This window comes from Gymnoscopelus microlampas, assembly GCF_963454915.1.
Source record: "Gymnoscopelus microlampas genome assembly, chromosome: 11".
Classification (NCBI taxonomy): domain Eukaryota; kingdom Metazoa; phylum Chordata; class Actinopteri; order Myctophiformes; family Myctophidae; genus Gymnoscopelus; species Gymnoscopelus microlampas.
The window spans coordinates 26,988,745-27,010,144 of record NC_139948.1 but is presented as its reverse complement, the minus strand read 5'-3'; the positions used below and the strand labels follow the sequence as shown (position 1 = coordinate 27,010,144).

General features: G+C 39.6%; 3 protein-coding genes across 5 annotated transcripts in view; 2 read left to right on the top strand and 1 right to left on the bottom strand.

The window, feature by feature from the left end:
* Window positions 1-2,025: 2,025 nt before the first annotated feature.
* Window positions 2,026-21,400, bottom strand: part of bud31 (BUD31 homolog) — a 65,537-nt gene continuing 46,162 nt past the window's right edge. Inside the window, exons 2-5 of one of the 2 annotated variants that reach the window (XM_084071679.1) lie at window positions 3,840-4,002; window positions 3,356-3,478; window positions 3,021-3,187; window positions 2,026-2,601 (exon numbers count right to left, since the gene is read on the bottom strand). In XM_084071679.1, the coding sequence (XP_083927805.1) occupies window positions 2,551-2,601; window positions 3,021-3,187; window positions 3,356-3,478; window positions 3,840-3,933 (435 nt within the window). In that variant the 5' untranslated portion in view covers window positions 3,934-4,002 and the 3' untranslated portion in view covers window positions 2,026-2,550. Of the gene's footprint in view, window positions 2,602-3,020; window positions 3,188-3,355; window positions 3,479-3,839; window positions 4,020-21,400 lie in introns of those variants that run through there. The other variant, XM_084071678.1, reaches the window with a different exon arrangement.
* On the top strand, window positions 4,453-8,532 carry pdap1b (pdgfa associated protein 1b). 2 transcript variants are annotated; one of them, XM_084073077.1, is made up of 6 exons: window positions 4,453-4,586; window positions 5,358-5,449; window positions 5,541-5,642; window positions 6,156-6,274; window positions 6,642-6,793; window positions 7,548-8,532. In XM_084073077.1, exons 1-6 carry the CDS (start codon window positions 4,574-4,576, stop codon window positions 7,604-7,606), a joined length of 537 nt encoding a protein of 178 aa, XP_083929203.1. In that variant the 5' UTR covers window positions 4,453-4,573; the 3' UTR covers window positions 7,607-8,532. The 2 variants fall into 2 exon arrangements, with proteins under 2 accessions (XP_083929203.1, XP_083929202.1); XM_084073076.1 differs by having other exon boundaries at window positions 6,153-6,274.
* LOC311056456 (serine hydroxymethyltransferase, cytosolic-like) lies at window positions 11,082-18,354 on the top strand. Its single transcript, XM_084073075.1, has 12 exons — window positions 11,082-11,111; window positions 11,467-11,585; window positions 11,866-12,011; window positions 12,592-12,707; window positions 14,715-14,875; window positions 15,062-15,143; window positions 15,374-15,586; window positions 16,376-16,489; window positions 16,801-16,923; window positions 17,094-17,210; window positions 17,441-17,551; window positions 17,876-18,354. Exons 2-12 carry the CDS (start codon window positions 11,499-11,501, stop codon window positions 18,046-18,048), a joined length of 1,443 nt encoding a protein of 480 aa, XP_083929201.1. The 5' UTR covers window positions 11,082-11,111; window positions 11,467-11,498; the 3' UTR covers window positions 18,049-18,354.

The window sequence follows — 21,400 nt, the reverse complement described above, 5'->3', positions numbered from 1 at the left end:
ACCACCACACACACGTTCATGCTTGCGCAAAATGCAACATTTAAAGTGGTATAGGCTCGTGTCTATACCGGGTCTATCAGGTCAGTTAGAGTGGGATCCTATGTGGAGACACGGAGCCCCCCAGGTACCCCATGTAGTCCATGTACCATGGGTAGCCTACTTGGGGGCCCCTGGGGCAGGTTTGGTTTGGTTTGTTGTCATGGGCGCAATCATAGCTACTTAGCCGCGCTGCTCATCCCACAAATGTATGTTCCTTACAAATGGGTCATCATTTAAAAGGTAAATAAACAGGCTTTCCAATGGTATCATTATTTCCAAGAAGCACTGCTGCAAAAGAGGAATAACCTACCAAACACAAATAGGGAATATGTAATGCCGCCATTCATCGCTGCGAAGTCACAGGAACGAAGCTTCCTGTGACATGTATTTCAGCTAAGTGAAAACACGGCTTGAGTTGAAGAATTATTTTACAGGAAAGATCAGTACCTACAATATTTCTCAGCAAACTTACAAACAGATTGGCTATTTCATATAATCTCATATACATGCAGGTTTGTCAGTATCTGTTACAACCTGAGTGGAAGCACAAACCTGGGATTATTAAAGCAGTTAAATGCACTGTGTGTGACTACTAAAAGATAAAATAACAATATAGCCACTGTAGGATACATGGCGCTTTGAACTACTATCACTTCTTGCCCACTGCTTTATGACTACTCCAAATGTATGGCTAAACCTAAAATTATCCATGTGCAGCAATAGGGAAGTCTTAGGTCACGGTATTCACATTCCGATAATCCAATCAGTACAAAATGAGATTTCCATTTGAAAAGTTTGGTGAATCCATTCTCTAGTGGAGATAAATACTTTTCCAAGTAGCCAACAGTATGTCGTTTGCGAGAGATTAACATGGCATGCCTTATAGGTTTGTGCATGCAGCATAAATGGCTTTTTCATAACTGGCGTATAGGACAGAGGGGAGCAGGTGGAATTGCCTGATTTGGCTGGCATGGCCTACCCTTCCCTAAATACAAATACTGGGTAAACTAATTCTGAGGGTCTGGAATGTATGTTGAATACCTCAAACGAACTACTCCGCAGTGCCAAGCACATGTACAAGTCTCGCACATGTGTTGACATACAGTAGACAACAAGTGTCGTACTACGATATTACTAGTCTATTGGGCACCTACAAACTCCTCACCAGTTACAGCAGGTGCAAGGTCTCAGTGAAGTGTCTAGACACTTCAACCCGTATTAATATGTGTTGAAGGCTAGAAGGAGAATTTGTGACCATCTATTTACCAGACGGACTCTCTACCCATTAAGCTATTTTGAAAATGAATGATTATACCGTTGCCGCAATGACATAGGTTGTGGATTGACAATAATTATTTCTCTCTGTTAGATCAGTGAATTAAGAGGTTCCAGCTTTAGTTTACAGAAACGTTTGTTTTAGCCACAACCATATACAGTCAATGTCTGGTGTCAACTCCACGAACTGCCTATTCCCATATTGTTGCAGCAAGGGGGCGGGGCTGGGAGAGTCAGCCCCAGAGTCAAGGCACAGACTACTGTGTTGTTGACGGACAACGGATGCACGCTTATGAGAAACAACAAAAACAAAACCTGGCATAACAGTTGCGTGCAAGTACAAATTATCATTTAAGTCATTATTCAGTCCGACTTCACTGTAGCCTATAGTAGCCTTTTCTTGATATTTGTACTTAATAGGCTGTCCTGAAAGTTTATAATATTTAGGGAACTCCCTGTTCTGCCTGCCAGACTTGTTTAAACACCTTGGCACCTCCCTCACCCAATAGTACATAATGACCTTGATTTTCCAATACATTTCTAATATGGCTGTATGATTGACACTGACAATTCAGTAACCAACTGATAGTGGGGGTGGGTATGGTTTTGAAACAATGCTTGTCCTTTGAATTCTCCTTGTTTATCAGTATGTGCTGCATATCACACAATGGACCTTTACATTTCCTTCCCATACAAAGACTACGAGGGGAATTAAATCAGAACAATTTTATTTAAAATGATCAAGTACAACCATAATGAAAACATTTTTTGGGAACAACGTTAAATGATAGCCCTCAATAGCCCCCAATACCCCCACCCCTCTTCAAATGACATTAAAAACAATAGCACTTATGACCTTCACAGTGTACGCTAAACAACTGGAATGGTAGGCCTGATCCAGAAACAACACTCTCCCAGTGATCCCAAGAACTGAGGATAGGCATTAGTGACACAAAAAAACAAAACAAAACCTTGGACAAAGTAATACAATGCATAAGTCATAATGTTGCTTTCTTCAGTCTTGATCACTCAGGCGTAGACAGAATATCTCTACGTATACGTCTATTTATATTTGGGGGTAACTGAGGCTGGGTGGTGAAGAGATCTGTGGAGGTGTTTCCGAGTCAGGTTACGGTAACAAACACAATCTTGATCCATGGTTGTGAGAGCACACAGGTGTAGGTTGGATGAACACTGATGTCCCATGGAAAAGAGCTCTGGCATCCAAATTCCATCTCAGCCAGAGCACCCTCTGCAACCACAGTGGGTGCATTCAATGATCCTTCCCTGTGCACAAGTCAGAATCACAGGTTTAGAATGAAAAGGGCAAACTTTCCTACTCATGCTCTTCATTTCAGTTATACATAAGACCATAGACAGTGTATAGTGATTGTCTGTGATAAAAAGATCCTTCTATTGCACAGGTCTTCAGAGTTACTGCAGTAAGTAAACCTTGTCGATGTCTATGAGGCCCATAGGGCAGGAGCCCATCTCCTGTTTCTGTAGCGTGAGGCAGCTTGATGTACAAGTACACCCCCTGGACCAGGGACCATTGTCATATTAACACTACTCTTCCTTGCAATGCTATACAAGTTTCCACTGTTATCCAATTTCTAGCTGGTTTTAGTCACGTAGAATGATCTATATAGGTTAAGTACAAGATAACTGTGAATTAATCAGAGTCAATGAATGTCACTGAGCCTTACAACTTCTAGCTTGCTCTTGGGGACTCTGCAGATGCAGTTTGTGCCAAAGTTGGTGTCTCGTGTCTGGATGCAGCGCAGGCAACACAGGTTCTCATAACCCTGCTTCTTCCATTTGGCGATCAGGTTCTTGTCTGCATAGCCTTCCTTTATACAGTACTCGTAGAGTTCTGGGAAAATACATTAGGCAGACAACACAGAGTTAAAGAGTATATTGGAGAGTTTCTCAATGTCTTATGGCGAATGCCAGAAGGAAAAGTTCAGATATAAAGTATATAGTTGAACACGTATACAATAATATGTTTTTTATCTGACAGCACAACAATATGAATATGTACCTCTGCTGATGGCTTTTCTTTTGTAGAAGAGATCAAAGATGTAGCGGCTCCGCTGATGATGAAGCCGGAAAATGGGCCACAGAGACTCTACCTTTCGCTTGCCCTCGTGAGGCTCTGTCTCGGCTGAAAATAGAACATATTGGAGATCATGTTACATTGACCAGTAACTACCACCACACACACACACACACACACACACACACACACACACACACACACGGTTTCCCTTCAAATAATCGCCTTATCGTGGAAATTTGGGCAAACGCTCAGGTTTTTACGAATAACTAACGTGAGCAGTAGACGGAGGCCATGAAGGATTTACGGATTCTGAAATATACTAAACATTCACATTGCTTTGCAATACATTTAGACGAAAGGGCCGGTGTTTGTGTTTCGCATTAAAATGTTCATACAATTAACTAACACGATACGCTGCCTGGTCGCAACGCAGCGGTAATCTCCATTGTTTGTTCGTGTTATTTACCTTCTCTCATTTTCTGATCCAACTCGTCCAATGTCGGCTCAATGAGCTCCCAGCCATCTGGAGGCGGCTTTCGACTCCTTTTAACCTTTGGCATTGTTTCTCAATATAGAAATAACACAAAACAATCTTCTGTTTATGTGTGGATTTAGCTAGTGTTTTGCTAGCTCGTTTCAGTCCCGTATATATGACGTCATATGGGGTCCTGTTACCAGGGTCGTCCGTTGAGAGAGGCATCATCACTTGCTAAATAAATATAACATATTTCATTTTTATACGTGTTTCAAAAACTGTCCATTTCTTAAAATAATGCACACTATATAATAATTAAACGTGTTTAAATACATATCTTCTGGATATTCAAATGTGGTTTAAATCTGAATAGATACCGTACTCTCAGCATTGGTATATTGCATCAGGTTAGCTGACTAACAAATTGACTGTCGATAAAAAATGATATAATCTGGATCAGGAGGTTACACTCCAATCATTCCTGCAGAAATGTGGATTTTTATAAAACAAGTTGTATTATTTAATAGATAATATCATATATTTAGAAAATATATGTGTGTAATCATAGAATTTATGAAAGGCAACATGTTGAACTACTTAGAGTAATGTCATCAACACAGTCTGTTTTTAGCCATCAGTCAGCAAAAGTGTCACTTCATATTTTTATATTTTATATTTTATAGGCCTATTTCTTCGCTGAGACATCTGTGGTAACGTTTGTGAAAATGCCAAAAGGAGGTAAGGACAACTATTCATCAACACGATATACTATGTTGATGTTGTTGTTGTTGTTGTTGTTGTTAGCATGTACTGTTACTCAGCTAACGCACATAAGCCCCCACACAGATGATTGGTGGCATGCTTCTTTAATCTACATGTATTTGCCTTGCATACTGTCAGTTACAGTCTAAAATACATTTATTAATTTGATATCTAGATATCTACCTTTTGACTTATCATTTGATCTACGTTGGATGTCTCCTGTAATGTTTACACCAGGGGTCTTCAACGTTTTTCAGGCCAAGGACCCCCTAACTGAGAGAGAGATGAAGCAGGGACCCCCACTACATATTGTATATATTGTGTTTCAGATTTCCTCATATACTTGTTTGACAGCACTATCATGTTGGATTCATGTTAATGGATATTTTCAGACATTTAACAACTTAAACCTGACCTTTCACTCTGTACTTGATCAGCTCTTTTTCCCCTCTACACCAAACCTCTTTGCCTAAAATAGCCGATCTACAAACTCATAATGCCTCGCAGCGCGAGCCATTGTGAGCTTGTAGATCTGCTATTTTCGGCTAATGTTCCCCCCAGAATAGGGATTCTAGGGTTCAAGTGGATCATGTGAAAAAAGCATCCTATCACACAAAGATTTGGCGGACCCCCTATAGTAGCTCTGATGACCCCCTAGGGGTCCCGGACCCCCTGTTGAAGACCCCTGGTTTACCCCATAACATGTTTAGATGTTTATGTCATTTTTCATAATGTCTACCTGAACAGGTAAGAAAGGTGGCCATAAGGGCCGTATGCGGACATACAACAACCCTGAAGAGATAGACGCCCAGATGAAGGCAGAGAAGGAGAGGAAAAGGGTTGGTTGAGAGGATTTTGTAGCCTGTGTGTATATTTTGAACCAGTTGGAGCTTACCTGTATTGTAACGTGTCTGTCTTGTTGTGGAACAGCAAGAGCAAGAAGGTGAGGGTGTAGAGGGCGCAGCTCAGAATGATGTGGAAGAGAAGTTGCCAGGGTCAGGATCAGATGACAGCGACGATGAGAGCTCGCAGGTTTGTTTGCTCTCCCCCTCCCTCTATCTCTCTCTTTACCTCACACTTCCGAGTAGAGCCAGACCGATATCATTTGACTGTTTTGATCACATCGGTATCTGCAATTAAGCGGCTGATGTGTCCTGATTTTTAACACCTTTAAACCTGGTGTCTCTATTTCTGGCATGTATGAACAATTTCAAACGTTTTCGAAAATCTTCAAAGATATAGCAGATATACAAGCTGCATCGCGTTGTAAGCTTGTAGATCGGCTATTTAAAAAAAAATGGAATAGGGCTTCAGTGGTTTAAAAATAAAAGTTCCTTTTATTTGTATTTTATTATCAAAGATAGAAGAACATTTTGACAAAATATCGCTCAAAACATTGGTAATTGGTGGATCGAGGACGTTTTGGCATCTTTCGGGCTCTACTTACGACTTTTACTTAAACAGCTTTTTAAAATAAAATACTGACCCTAGAACTGTTTTGACTCTGTATGGGTAAGTGTTTATGTGACATGTTAATTTCAGAAGAAGAGAGGAGGTGTGGAGGGATTGATTGAAATCGAGAACCCCAACAGAGCGGCACAGAAATCAAAGAAGGTGACTCAGATCGAGCTGGATGAACCCAAGCAATTATCAAGGAGAGAAAGGTGTGAATGACAAAACCTATTACAACTTCAATTTCAACTTTATTGTCACATCACAAGTTTACAGGGCTAAAAGTATAGGCTAAGTGAAAGTATTTTCCGTACAAGGGAGAAGATCTGCTGTTTCTGTGATGGATTTGAAAAAAGGGAAATTAATACATACATACTTTGTGGATGGTACACAGAAATATTTGTTAGTGAGACATTTTTGTTTGTGATTAGGGCTCGGTATTGGCAAGGACCTTACAATACAATAGGTAACATGATATGATCAGATTGTTTTTCAGGGACAGCTTTTGTGTCTGTTTGTCCCCGGTAGCTGACAGATACTTAATAAAGCAGCTGCCTAATACACTCTCCTAACATATAGGGAGGAGATTGAAAAGCAGAAAGCCAAAGAACGCTACATGAAGATGCACTTGGCAGGGAAGACAGACCAGGCCAAAGCAGACCTCGCTCGCCTTGCCATTATCAGGAAACAGAGAGAGGACGCGGCACGAAAGAAAGACGAAGAGAAGAAAGGTGTGTACACAGACTTGGTTGCAAACCTAGTGATAATCCCAGTGACATTTTCCACTTGTTCTTACCCACCCCTCCTGATATCCATCATCCAGGTTTCTGCATACCCTCAATAGCACAAAGGAGAGTGAGTTACATCACATATAGCGTTTGACCATGCCATGCCATGAATAAAATGCCATGAATGTATTAAGGGAGATTTTTTTTCTCTAGTCATGTCACTGAGGTAAAATCTATGAATATGTAAACTACAACACTTACTTTCTGGTTTCCAGCTGCTACCATCAGTGGCTGTGACATTGTCTTTGTTTGCCGTATTTAGAGCAAAATAATGATCTTGACTGCAGAAAGAATTAATCAGGTTGACGTAATATAACGATGACCATAGATAGACTGTGTGAGTGTGCCAGGCTGGTGCGTACCTGCAAATGCATCATGGTACATAGAGAGGACCATAGAGAATGGCCCAAAAATACAGAACAGGGAATTTTCTCTGTAAATGTGAATTATATCATAAATATTTTGTTTCTATATAGAGTATAGACTATGAAAATCATCAACAATGAAATTAAATGTGCATTAAAGGTGTGATGGTGTCCCTTTAAGCAGTGAATAGCAGCGAGTGTGTGAAAATATGAATCCAGGGTCAGTTTTGCGTGAGTGACTAAGGTGGTGGCGTGCGTGGGACATGTTGGCATCTCGTTTCTTGTGCTTTGTATGTTAACATTTTTCTCCTTTCTTGTGTTCTGTACTCCAGCAAAAGAAGCAGCGTCGATGGCAGCAACTAGAGGAATGAACTCCCTCTCCCTCAAATGATGCAGAATTGGGTTATCAGCAGAATTTTCACACATTTATGGACTGGTGCGATATATATCTATGTATATCTATATACAGTACAGTATATCTATATATAAATATATATTTATATATTTGACTATTTTTAAAGTAAAAGTTATGAAGAATGGTTTAATTTCATTGTTACATAATACCATTTGGAAAAATGGTTGAGTAGAGACCTATTGAATGGGGTTCTGTATATTTCGACACAGAATAATGGTTCTGTTGCTTCACCAAGGAAGTAAGGCTACATTGAGAGACCACCCTCTCCCTCCCTCCTACACACACACACACACACACACACACACACACACACACACACACACACACACACACACACACACACACACACACACACACACACACACACACACACACACACACACCCTTTGTTACACTTGGAATAATGCACTTGGAATGACCCTCTACCTATAACCTCATACAAGATACTGATACATGGTATGACGATCATAGTGTTATTTACTTTTGACTTACTTTGGTAATTGAGCTTAGCCACTTTTTGTTCAAATCGTGAATTGTATATAACTCAGATTAATACTATGAAACCGATGAACAAAAGACTTGTTTTGGTTTCTGAATTTATTTTGTTCAAGGCTATTTATTTTTGGGAGAACTACCATGGCATGTCAGGCATTCCCAAAACTGGTTTGACGTCAAGAGAAGTACATTTTATTTATGTAGCACATTTCATACAAAGTAAGCTCAATGTGGTGCACATTAAAAGAGAATAATAATTTAAACTGAACTGAAGGCATCGATATATGGAAAAACAATTCTAAAAAAAAAAATGAATGTAGCAATATCTGATTGATGTGAAAATAAAAACATTTACCGACAAGACTAGCAATGCTAGTTGGTGCCGGACCCTGGGTGGATACCTAGAAGATGACTAGTGGCATTGACCTTTATTTTGTGTATGATTTATTTCTTTTTTTAATGGAAAGTTTTCTACCAGAATACTTATTTGCTATTCTGCTTTTATTTCTTCGTCTTGTTTTGTTTTCTCCAGCATATCTACATCTACTGTAAGTGTAACTTGCAGAAAATGCAAAAATGCTATATAATTGAACGGCATACAGCTAAAAAGAGGAGGTTGCCTCTATGGCATTATATTGAATATAGACTGTTTCTTTTTCTTTGTTAGAGGTGATATGGAATTCACTGAGGTTTGATAGCGGCGGGAAACTCATATGCTATGCATGACAGGACTGGGGCTCTAAATCATGGGCATCAACTTTTTAATTGTTTATCCTAGCTGTATGAGTTCTCTCTCCTGATTGGATAACATTGGTCTCCTGATCTGAAAATGTATTTTCAAAAAAAAAAAAAAAAAAAAAAACTAAAGAGCTGGAGAGACGGGGAGCCCCCTGTTACTGAACAAACACTCTACTGCAATGATCGCTATCAAAGTATAGATCTATTTAACCCTTATTTAAAAAAGAATAGTCAATGTCACACCCCCTTTAAATGCAACTTGAAGCTTCTAGACCACATGAGTTTAATACTTCGATTTTTCAGATTGAGTTTCAGTATTTTTACATTAAATGTTACAGAACAAAACGTACATGTTTCATTTGTAATTAATGGAAGAATTCAAGGGCCTGAAAAGAGATGGTATCTGGGTCTTCAATGGGTCTGGGCCCGCCAAATTGTGACTTGTAGATGTAATTTCCTGTGTTCTGTGAATTTTGGGAGTTTGATACTATTATCAGTTCCTCTCCCCTTAAGGGAGAGGAACTCCACTGTCTAGGCTATGGACCAGAGCTAGCTTTATACTAGCATTGACATTTAAATTTCATCCATTAAATCCCTAAAACTAGGCCTACAGAAATGTATTTGATGAGGGAAGCAATTAAGACCCATCTTTACCATTCATTACTTAAAAGTGAACATCTCTGGGTCTGGGGCTTCTCCCCTAGAAACGTTTTACCATAGGCTAGATGTAATTTCCTTTTTTTCTGGTGAATTTTGGGAGTTTGATACCAAATCAAGGAGATGTGTGGTTGAAATCAAGGAAACTCCTGCTGAATCAAGGAGGGTTGGCAGCCCTGCATAGAAACATCTGTGCAATAGCCTACTTAAGCTAGTCTCAAATATCTCAATGGTGAACAGACATTGATGAGACAAACTAAAATAGTGAGCCATAGCTTTGAACGCATCTGATAAAATGTGCATGGAAGTTGCAATAAATAAAATGTAGCCTATATAGGCCCACAATAAGTGGAGGTCCCTGCTTCGTCTCTCTCAGCTACAGGTTCCTTCAAGGACCGTCCTTTGGCCTGAAAAACTTTGATGATCCGAAGTGCAAGAGACTGAGAGGCAGATCAATGGAATCAGAATCAACCGTGAAAATCAGAGCTATTTCGTTGGCAGACGACAGACAGATGCATATAGCCACGCTGCTGGTATTGGGTGTTGCCATCCAGTTATGTTGATGTGGCGTGACATTCTCTTGAAGTCCGACCCCTAACCACTACGTGGAAAAAGTATTAAAATATTTTACTTGAATAAAAGTATCAATACTGCAATGTTGAAATACTCTGTTACATTTAAAAGTCCGGAATTCAAAATTTACTTGAGTAAAAGTACACATTTTGGTATTGGTATCAAAATGTAGCCTACCTAAAGTACCAAAAGTAGAAAGTACTCATTATGCAAAATGTCCAATTTCACTAGTTTTCAAATGTATAGAAATCTTTTGAAAATAGCAGATCTACAAGCTCACAATGCATTGCATGGCGATGCATGCATGCATTGTGAGCTTGTAGATCGGCTACCGTATTTTCAAATAGCCGAAATGTAGGATATAGGGTTGAAGTGTTTAATGTATGTTTTGCAATAATAATTAAAATCTACAAAGTAACTAGTAACTAAAGTTTTCAAATAATTGTAGTGGAGTAAAAGTATAATATTTGCCTCTGAGATGCAGTGGAGTAAAAGTTAAACTGATAACTGGAAATACTCCAGTAAAGTAAAAAATACCTCAAAATTGTAAAAGTATAGTACTTGAGTAAATGTATTTACTTTACACCACTGCCACCCAGACTGAAACCAGAATCCACTGTGACTGCCCCTCTCACCCACCACCATATTTAACAGCTGTTTCTTTTCCGATAATATCTCACCTCATGACAGACAGGATATGAGATTATTTAACACAAGAAAGGTTGGAAAACATTTCTTCACAATTTGCTGAATCATGAAGTTTAATGTCATACACACACTAGGTTTGACATTTAAGACTACACACACACACAGATAAGGAATACGATCTTCTTAATTGCTCTTCTTGCCTATTTTGTACTTGACCGTGAAATCAAAAGAGGCGTGGTATAGCGCAAAGCATCACGCCCCTCTATGCCTTGATTGGCTGAAAGAAGAGCGCCTTCTACATAAATTGGAGGGTTGGATGCTGTCAGAGTCAATGCTTACAGCATCTTCATCACACATCGTCAATTAAACGGTGAGTAGGCTATTGCTTCCCAGGCAATTTTCAATACTTGTTTGTTATTTTTTTCAGTTCCAATTGGTTGCCTTTTTTTTTGCTCAAACTGCCATTTTTCTGGAAACCCAGATTATTTTGTGACACATAATTTCCCTGCTTTTGTTTTCCTGACCACATTCAAGACATTTGCAAAAAAAACAACAATAAAGGACAATTTAGGTTGTAGCCTACTTGAAGAAGCTCTTAATATCCCAAGATACAAATGCAAGATTCACCATATGCCACAAATCTTACCAATAAATATATTTCCACAGCTATGGAACATATCAGATGCTTGTATGTGTAAACCGGTGTCATCTCTCTCCTCCTCTAGCTCTTCGGTATCTTCAGTAGAGATAAGCAAACATGCCGTTGGATATCTTCATGAACGAGGAGACTTTAAACTCCCACACCAAGATGATGACAGAGCCACTGGGTCTCGTTGACGCAGAGGTGCGTGTTGAACATAAATATTACAGTCATAATGCATTTAACAACTAGATCAGAATTGATGTATTACTTGTTGACATGTCATTATGCCATTATTGCCAAGCAAAGTTTAATTTCATCAAACAAAGGACAGTCTTTGATGATCTTATCCAATTAGATGTAATCACATCATGGGAGTAACTTATACAATGCTACATTTATAAACATTACAGCACACATACCCTATAATAATGAGTATGTTGCAATTATTTGTACCAATAACTACAGTACTTCTGTGTCCCAGGTATTCTCCATCATTAAGAAGGAGAAGCACAGACAGACATATGGACTAGAGCTCATTGCTTCTGAGAACTTCGTCAGCAGGGCTGTTCTAGAAGCTATTGGCTCATGCATGAACAACAAGTATTCTGAGGGATACCCTGGACAGAGGTATGTACAGTACATACATTCATCATCTACCGTATCAAGTGCATGCTTGTATAAAGAACATGTATTTTTAGGACTCGTAAAGTAGGCTACATCAGTAAATGGTAGTACACAATACATAAACAAAATGGTCAACTACTGTTCAAGATACTTGTGCACAGCACAGTCGTGGTCATACAAGGACAAACATGGAGTGCAGCAGAGGAAAGTCAGATATCTAAAAACGGTGCACACTTCATACATAGAGAAATTCTGTCATCATACTTTCACATTAAGGATTTTTGTTGAGGATGCAACCCCAGACTAAAGCATATCATCATTACTAGTTTTGTCATGTAGTACCCATTACAAATGCCATCTGCTCCACCATAGATTTATTTTGCTATTATTTATTATGGGTCTAAACAAAGGGTAATGTATGCTTTGTCACATGACCCTTTCGACAAGTGTCATCTAAAAGATATTTCATATTAAAAGGGTTCTGCGACAGTAAGAATAAATTGAGTAGGACTATAAATTAATTGAATAAAAGTATGAAGTATAATTTAGACTTAATCCACAATTTTTGTGTGTGTCTGTTCAGATACTATGGTGGAGTTGAGTATGTCGATCAGCTGGAGCTTCTGTGCCAGAAGAGAGCCCTGGAGGCCTTTGGTCTGGACCCATTGAAGTGGGGTGTCAATGTGCAGCCATACTCAGGTAGAGTGTGTAGATAAAACACACACTAATGAAAAATATTACACTCATATTTATGTATGATCATTTATTTAATTGCCTCCAATGTGAAGAAGAGAAACATGTATATATAGTATACCAGTGTTTGTCAACCTTTTTGGTGCCAAGGTACACCTGGCTTAGCCAAAATATCCCAGGGTACACCTAGATATATGGTGCGTATATATATATATATATAGAATATTTACTCTCATGTACACAAGATGTAATAAAGAAACCTTGAACATTACAAAATGTCTTTGGCCTACAAATATATAAACTTGGGGTAGTGCAATGAATGGAGAAGATGAAAAAAAAGGAAAGAGACAGTGCCTCAGTTTCACCGATTTATTTTTGGAAACATACTTGGAAACAACTTGTTTTGCTTTGATGTCATAATAAAGAAACCTTGAACTAAAAAACAGCACACACATGTTCAATTTGGCCTACAAATATATAAACTTGTCATTGCAATGAACAGAGGAGTTGGATTCACCTTCCCAAGAAAAATACTTTAAAAACTCAAAAAGATTTTTAAAAAAATATATAGGAAAAATTGGCCACAATAGTCTTAGTGTGAAACTGTAATGCGTAACCAGGACGCCAGGATTCTTCTCTCTTACTCTGCTTACAAATCCCTTGTGTCGCCCGGTCATAGATGCAGCCCCATCAGTGCACACACTGACACAGTTTTCCCAGCTTAAGTTCCATTGCTCCAAATACTCCGATGTCACCCGGAAAACGTCCTCTCCTGTTGTTTTTCCAGGCAGTTGTTTGCAAAACAGATAATTCTCTCTGATGGCGTCTCCGTCAATGAATCTCACGTTTGCCAACAGCTGTATACAGCATATATGCATATATGCATGATCAAACAGGTTTTATGTTAGGAAAACTATTTTTTAATTTACAGTACCTCTGGGTAATGATCTTTTAAAGCAACACTCTGTACTTAACAGTGTGAATTGATGTTATTGTACACCATTGACATTTTATGATGTATTTCAGCGCCATTTAGTTGCATTTATCTTGAAAGGGTGTGGAGTATTAATGGTGTCATGTTTTGAAACAGTGTTTGTTTACACAGTTTCACTACACACTTAACCATTGCTGATGTCACTTGCCTGTAAGCCACAGGCAAATATATAAGACATTTCAGGCTTTCCTTGATTTGTCTACAACCAAAAAGAAGTAACAACTGAAACTATAAATGAAAGAAAACAGGATGACCATGTGCTTACAGAGAATAAAGTGGTATTAAAAGTATCAGCGGTGCTCCTGGATCAAGCCGGATGCAATCAGAAGGAAAAAACATATGATCCGGGCAGTTTAAATGAGAACAAGCTTTAGTGTTAAACCGCCAACATGTTTCGACCTGCACAGGTCTTCATCAGGACGAAATGAATACAGGAGAAACTTTCATTAAACAGTGTTGAAAAATGTGGGAACAGCCTAGTAAACAAAAAATGCTTAATGCACATGACTGAATATCAATTTCTAGAGCATAATTACATAATGAACAATCAGCTTGGTTTATAGGTGTTCATGTTCAGAATGATTTTTATTTACCTGGTTGTCATGCACTCACGTGCAGCTTCCAATGTGTTAATTGACTGATTGTTCACATGTAATTATGCTCTAGTAATTGCTATATGCACTGACAAGCATTAAACATTTGTGTTTAATTTCTAAGCTGTTCCCACATGTTTCAACACTATTTAATGAGAGTGTGTTTGTCCTGTGAGAGTGTTTGTCCCGAAACATGTTGGCGTTTTAACAATAAAGCTTGTTCTCCTCTTTTAAACTTTTGAGTGCCTGGATCAGCTGTTCTTCTTTCACTTGCAAAGAAGACATGGTTGTAGAACATAAGATCCAGTAAGCATCTTGGCTTTTAGAACACAATTTAATATCATTGACACACACTTCCTAACACATCACCTTGACCTGACAAGGTTGTGTGAAATGTGTTGTTCTCTCACAAAACTTTTTCCAAAGGTTCCCCAGCCAACGTTGCTATCCTTACCGCCATTGCTGGGATCCATGGCAGGATCATGGGTTTGGACCTTCCAGACGGAGGTCACCTGACCCACGGTTACAAGAATGATAAGCGTAACGTTTCCGTAACCTCTGTGTTCTTCGAGTCCATGCCTTACAAGGTACCTGCATGCATGGATGTATGCACATGGTCCATGAAACATGCAGTACACTCATATACTCTGAGAGATTTACCATATGTCTGTATGTATTTGTATTATGGACAATGTACTTGGCTTGTATTTTCTAATGTAACACTTTTTGACCGTTTTTTATATTTTTATTGTGACTTTTGTGTCTGTTTTTAGGTGAATCCAGAAACTGGCTTCATTGACTATGACACGCTGGAGGAGAATTCAAAGCTGTTCCGCCCCAAACTCCTTATTTCAGGTTTTTTAAACACACACGCACACGCACACGCACGCACGCACGCACGCACGCACGCACGCACGCACGCACGCACGCACGCACGCACGCACGCACACACGCACACACACACACACACACACACACACACACACACACACACACACACACACACACACACACACACACACATTGGATGATTTAAGGCCAAGCAGCACAAGTAAATGTCCATCACTTTACCCTTTCCTCTCCAGGAGCGTCCTGTTACCCCCGTGCTATCGACTATGTCCGCATGAGAAAGATTGCTGATGAGTGTGGAGCATATCACATGGCAGACATTTCTCAAATCTGTGGAATGCAGTCCGCTGGTCAATTGCCCGCACCCTTTGACCACTGCCACATCGTTATGTCAACAACACACAAGACACTGCGAGGCGCCCGTTCTGCAATGATCTTTTATAGGAAAGGTAAAGTCTAGAAGAGGGGGATGAAAATGGTAAAGAAAACAGACATCTTGTCTGCTATTGCAATGGCCCTTTTGTTGAATAGTGAATGGAGAAGGGAGAAGGCCATGCATGTGGGAAACATAACTTGCCACATTAACACTGAATTCACACCAGCAGCGGTATTCCGCTTCCAAATTCTGGTTCAGTGCATTGTCTATGGGGAGGAGAAACTGCCTCTTTCCCCACCACAACCGGTGGCAGAGCCAGCAAAAACAGAGCAACAAAGTTGAGAAAAGTTCAACTTTGCCGCTACTGCAATGCAGTGGTACAGACCAGCAGCCAACCAGACATGCGCTGGTCTGAAACCGTGAACTAGGCATACACACTCGACAGCACTTGAGATGGACAGAAACGAATGTAAGTATTGAATCAATATATATGATAATAAGTCTATGAGAAATGAATCAAAATTTAGCAACTGTATGGCCTATTTCTTACCTAACATAATTTACAACAAGCTGCCACAGACAAGCACTGAGTGTCTGTACTTCTCCTCCCTGCCTGTGAGCTCTCCTGCCGGTCATAGCTGCTGGCCTTGAGCCACCTGCAACAGCAGAGCTCTCGCTGGACCGCAACTCACTCATTTACGAGGGTGTCACTCATACCTCGGACACGCGTATTTGCAGAATCCCATGTTTTGGAAGTTTGCTCACAGTTGCTGGTGTGAATTCAAACGGAAGGCGGATTAATGTTCAAAAACCTTTTTTTAAAGGTTTGGATTGTACCTCATTTTCTCTAACCCTGCTCCAGGAGTCCGTAGTGTGGACGCCAGCGGGAAGGAAATTATGTACGACCTGGAGACTAAGATCAACCAGACAGTGTTCCCTGGTCTGCAGGGAGGCCCACACAACAACACTATTGCAGGTACCCCCTGCTATTTATCTTTTTGTCCCTTCAAGAATTGACTCACACCATCTCTCTCCAAATAAAATCTGATTCTACATTTGGCTGGGTCCTACCCTGCCCCTACAAGTACTGCATATCTGCCAATGTGCCCAACCATCTGTGGACATGATAAGTTATGCTTGCTTGGGGGAAAAGCATAATGACAAAAAAAAAGTACTACTCCACATCAACACACACACGATACAATACTTTCACACTGTGGCCCAGCTAATACTCTCTATGTACAGTATGTATGTATAAATCCAATGTTTGTGTGTGTGGTCACACAGGTGTGGCAGTAGCCCTGAAGGAGGCACTGACACCAGAGTTTAAGGCCTACCAGAAGCAGGTGATGATTAACTGCCAGGTTTTGGTCAAGGAGCTCATTAACCACGGATACAAGATCGTCTCAGGTGAGCAAAACACCACAATCATCCAGTCCAGTTAAATCAGACACACTGTCCATTTTTAGTTTGATTTGGGATATGTTCTGTTAAGTCATTGTCAGTACAGCACTTTAAATCTGGAAATGTAGAATTATAATTATCCTGTCTGCTTGTATTATCTGTGCAATCTCCTGTAGGTGGCTCAGACAACCACATTTGCCTGGTGGACGTACGTGACAAAGGCATTGACGGAGCACGGGCTCAGGTGGTTTTGGATGCCTGTGCCATTGCCTGCAATAAGAACAGCGTTGGGGGTAAGTGTGTTTGTCTTCTCACGTGCAGTAGTGTATGTAATTTTGTGTGCATGTGAGGCCGTTATCTGTGCAGTCCTATAAGATGGCTAGAAGTCATCTTTGAATTTCCACATTTTTTTTTATTTTTAATACGGCTTATTAAAGCTGTGTCTGTGTTTTTGCTTACTGTATTAGACGAGTGCTGTTCGGTTGATACGAATATGTGTGTGTGTCTGTATGTTTCTCTTCAGGTGACAAAGATATTTGGCGTCCAAGTGCTGTCAGGTTTGGTTCTCCTGCTCTGTCCTCTAGAGGCCTGTTAGAGGAAGACTTCAAAAAGGTGGCGGAGTATATCCACAAAGGTAACCATCAATGTTTTTTAAGACGAAAGTGGATTTCCTGCTCACCCCAGCCTATAATGTTCACAGGGGACATTATTGGCAAACTGAATAAAAGTTTGCAAAATAAAGATCCTATTGACCATGTTCACATGGCAGCCATATTGCCTGTTATATTATACTCTGGGGTATTTTCAATGAGGTACTGCAAATAATGATCGGATGTCCCATTGTTTTACTACCTAGGCTGTTTATTTTGTCCAGGTCTGCTGTTTGCATACATACCCACACATTTTCATTAATCCACATACAGTAGCTAACCCTGCTCTCTGCTGCCTTTTCCTCCAGGTATTTCGCTGGCATTGGAGATCCACAACACCATGGGTCCCAAGTGCACCCTGAAGAAATTCAAGGAGTTTGTATATCACGGAGAGCAATACAAGCAGAAGTTAGCCGATCTCAGGGCAGAGGTGGAGAATTATGGTGGACGCTTCCCCATGCCTGGCCTTGCTGAGCTGTAAACAATTTTGTTTACATTGTTCAAATTATTGTTTGAAACACAGTTAGCCTAGACTGCTTCACAGCGCTGTTTATTCTGCCTTATACCGTGTGCTTGCATTTGTATTCGCGCAAAAAAATGTTTGAGTGAGTCTTAGAACTGAAATCACTGCACCTCCTCTCAACTTAATGGATATTCAACTGCTATTTTCAAACAGATCTTTTATATAAAAATGCATGTATTAATTACAGATGGTTTATGATATTCAAGTCTCCAATTATTCACATGTTATTATTCACAAGGTCATTTAAAAATATATATGTTTGGATTCCCACACAGAATGGAGCAATAAATCTGTTTAATTCCAGCAATCATGTTGGTTGTCTGTTATTATACTGTAAGAACTATAGTGTTGGTGTATATTGTGACCATAGCTGTGTGCATTATTGAATTTGAATGATTTGGAATATTTTATTTGATCTCCACAACAATGAACATTAGCACTTGGGTGAAGTTCCAGTCCACCAGGTGTTAAAATCCTCCGTGGCTCCTTGCTCTCGCAGAGGGCAGTGGAACCCGGATGGGCAGGGTAATTGTCGCTGCACCAGCAGGCTGGCAGAATGCCTGTCAGCAGGGAGTGTTGAACTGTGAGGAGTAGGGTGTTCCTCTATGCTATATTACATCCTCTAGGTGAGGCTCCCTCACTGGCAGGTGAACCAGTAGGGATCAGCATTGACAAAACTACACACCAGTGTATGGAGAATCTGGGAATTGGCATAATGACTAAATTGGGAGAAGAAGGAGCAAAGAATATTGGCAAATCTAAAGATCAAAGAATTTAAAAACACCCGCACAATAATTTATTTTTATGATCTTTGATCTGTGTACGTGTATACCATCAACACACCTGTCACAAAGATTTAAATTGTGCAAAAGTTGTTTGATGAACTCTAAATGATTAAAAACAATGAATATAGGCACATGCATGCTGGGAACCGTATTCTCAGCCAACTAACACTGCAATATGTGTGAATATGTGAGCTTGCCTGGAGTTAAACAGTGAAATATAAGTGCAGTGTAAAGTGGTGAGTGTCAGTTCCGTTCAGTTCGTTCCAAGTGGTGAGAAATCAAAATCTTTTAGACAGTGCTGAGAAGGGTCTGACAACACATGCAGCCACAGACTGTGGAAAGGCTAGAATGGGAGTAACTACAGTTGAACTTGACCTGTTGTATAGAGCAGAAAAGATTTCCCTCACTCACACTCCCCAAAACGAATAGATTTTCAAGCTGACAACAATGCGACAAGTGATTGCTCAATTGTTCTTTTGGAGGATATGAAGGTGTCAAAGGCAGGGATATGTGACTTTTACAGAGCTGTAATAGAGTGTTCTCACATTCTCTATATCACAGTGTGGACATTATAGGAAGGAGTTTAATAAGGTATAGTAACTGGGCAGCATACAAAATAATACAAAATAATCTCCTCACAATGCACTGAACCAGAATTTGGAAGCGGAATACCGCTGCTGGTGTGAATTCAGTGTTAATGTGGCAAGTTATGTTTCCACATGCATGGCCACTATTCAACAAAAGGGCCATTGCAATAGCAGACAAGATGTCTGTTTTCTTTTCCATTTTCATCCCCCTCTTCTAGACTTTACCTTTCCTATAAAAAAGGCTGAACCTTCATTGTTGCTGGACTGATGGTTCTTTGGAGCTGGGAAGAGTCCCATTTTAGCATGTTGCACGGTTACACCTTTACCCCATTACCCCAGGCCGTAAAAAGATGAGACAGCTTCCAGTGTATAACAGCAAGGGAACACAAGGACAATACACTTATGTATGTTAATTATCAATTCCCTGTTCAGCAACAGTATCATTCCAATATCCAAAATGGGTTTAACTTGGACATTACATTTTGGCCCTTGATTTACCGATAGTAAACCTTGGGACAGGCTCATAATGATTCACTTTTCTTTTTTTCCACAGGACAGCTATGATGGGCCTAAGTGTGCTAAAATGAATGAACACACAAACGTACAATTGTGAGTACAAATACAATAGCCCTATATAATTTTGAATCAGCAGTCTAGAACAGCATCAAATATGTATTGGCCAGACCAATATCTAAACTTGAACTGCCTTTAACCCTAGTGTTCTGGGTTTTTATGGCACAAAACCTTTTCACTCATTAAAAGATGATGATGGTAGCCTACGTCTCTCTTCAACAGACCTACAGGAAATATTTTATGTCACTAGAACCTGTACTAGTCCAGGCAATTAAGCTCTACTGTAAACGTATTTCATAGCCAAGACCAACCTCTTATCTGTATACTGAATCAGTTTACAATTAAATCACCTTTCATTTAATGTTATACTTTTTTGGGCAATATTGTTAAATGTCTTCTATGTAAGCGTGATACATAATTCAGGTTGATACAAACACATGAACCTTTGCAAAGCCTTCACCAGAATTTACCGCAAGAATGGGAGGTGTTTAAGGTGTGGTTGTCCAGGAAATAATTCTGCTGAATACTTAACATTGACCTGCCCTTGGCAGGTTAATACTTTACTCAGATTGAGGACATTAAAACCATTATAATTATTATGTTTTATTTGGAACAAAGCACAAGGTCAGAAAATAAATGGTGGAATGTGTTGATTGTTCAATGCATAATTGCACACAATGCACAGTCATGCTTATAGTCCTCAGAATAATTGATAACCAATTCATATTATAGTTATTTCTTTAACCTGCACAATGCTACTCATTTCGAGGGAGCTTAGCCTAATTAATGCCTGGTTAGAGACAATAAACAAATGATAGAAAGCGTACCTGACCAACCAGATGGTATTTCCAATTTCCAATACTTTTACTTCTACTCCACTACATCTCGGATCCAAATATTGTACTTTTACTCCACTACATTTATTTGAAAACTTTAGTTACTTTTGATTATCATTACAAAACATACATTAACCACTTCAGGCCTATACATTTTGGCTATTTGAAAATAGCCGATCTACAAGCTCCCAATGCCTTGCATCGCGGGGCATTGTGAGCTTGTAGATCTGCTATTTTCAAGATTTTAATACATTTTATACAGTAGCCTACATTTTAAAACTTGTGAAATGAGACATTCTGCATAATGAGTACTTTCTACTTTTGGTAGGCTACTTTAAGTGCATTTTGATAGCAAAACTTCTGTACTTTTACTCAAGTACATTTTTAATTCCGGGCTTTTACTTGTAGCAGAGTATTTCTACATTGCAGTATTGACACTTTTACTTGAGTAAAAAACTTGAGTAGGCCTACTGGAGTTTGGTAAGGCACTGACTTAGTAGGTTAATGGGGTTGGTTAAGGTTAAATATG

Coding starts and splice junctions, on each gene's coding strand:
- pdap1b (XM_084073076.1), top strand. Junction 5,450..5,540: donor CAGAGAAGGAGAGGAAAAGG/GTTGGTTGAGAG, acceptor GTTGTGGAACAG/CAAGAGCAAGAAGGTGAGGG. Junction 5,643..6,152: donor GCGACGATGAGAGCTCGCAG/GTTTGTTTGCTC, acceptor TGTTAATTTCAG/AAGAAGAGAGGAGGTGTGGA.
- LOC311056456 (XM_084073075.1), top strand. CDS start 11,499: ATGCCGTTGGATATCTTCATGAACGAGGAGACTTTAAACTCCCACACC. Junction 11,586..11,865: donor TGGGTCTCGTTGACGCAGAG/GTGCGTGTTGAA, acceptor TCTGTGTCCCAG/GTATTCTCCATCATTAAGAA. Junction 12,012..12,591: donor GAGGGATACCCTGGACAGAG/GTATGTACAGTA, acceptor GTGTCTGTTCAG/ATACTATGGTGGAGTTGAGT.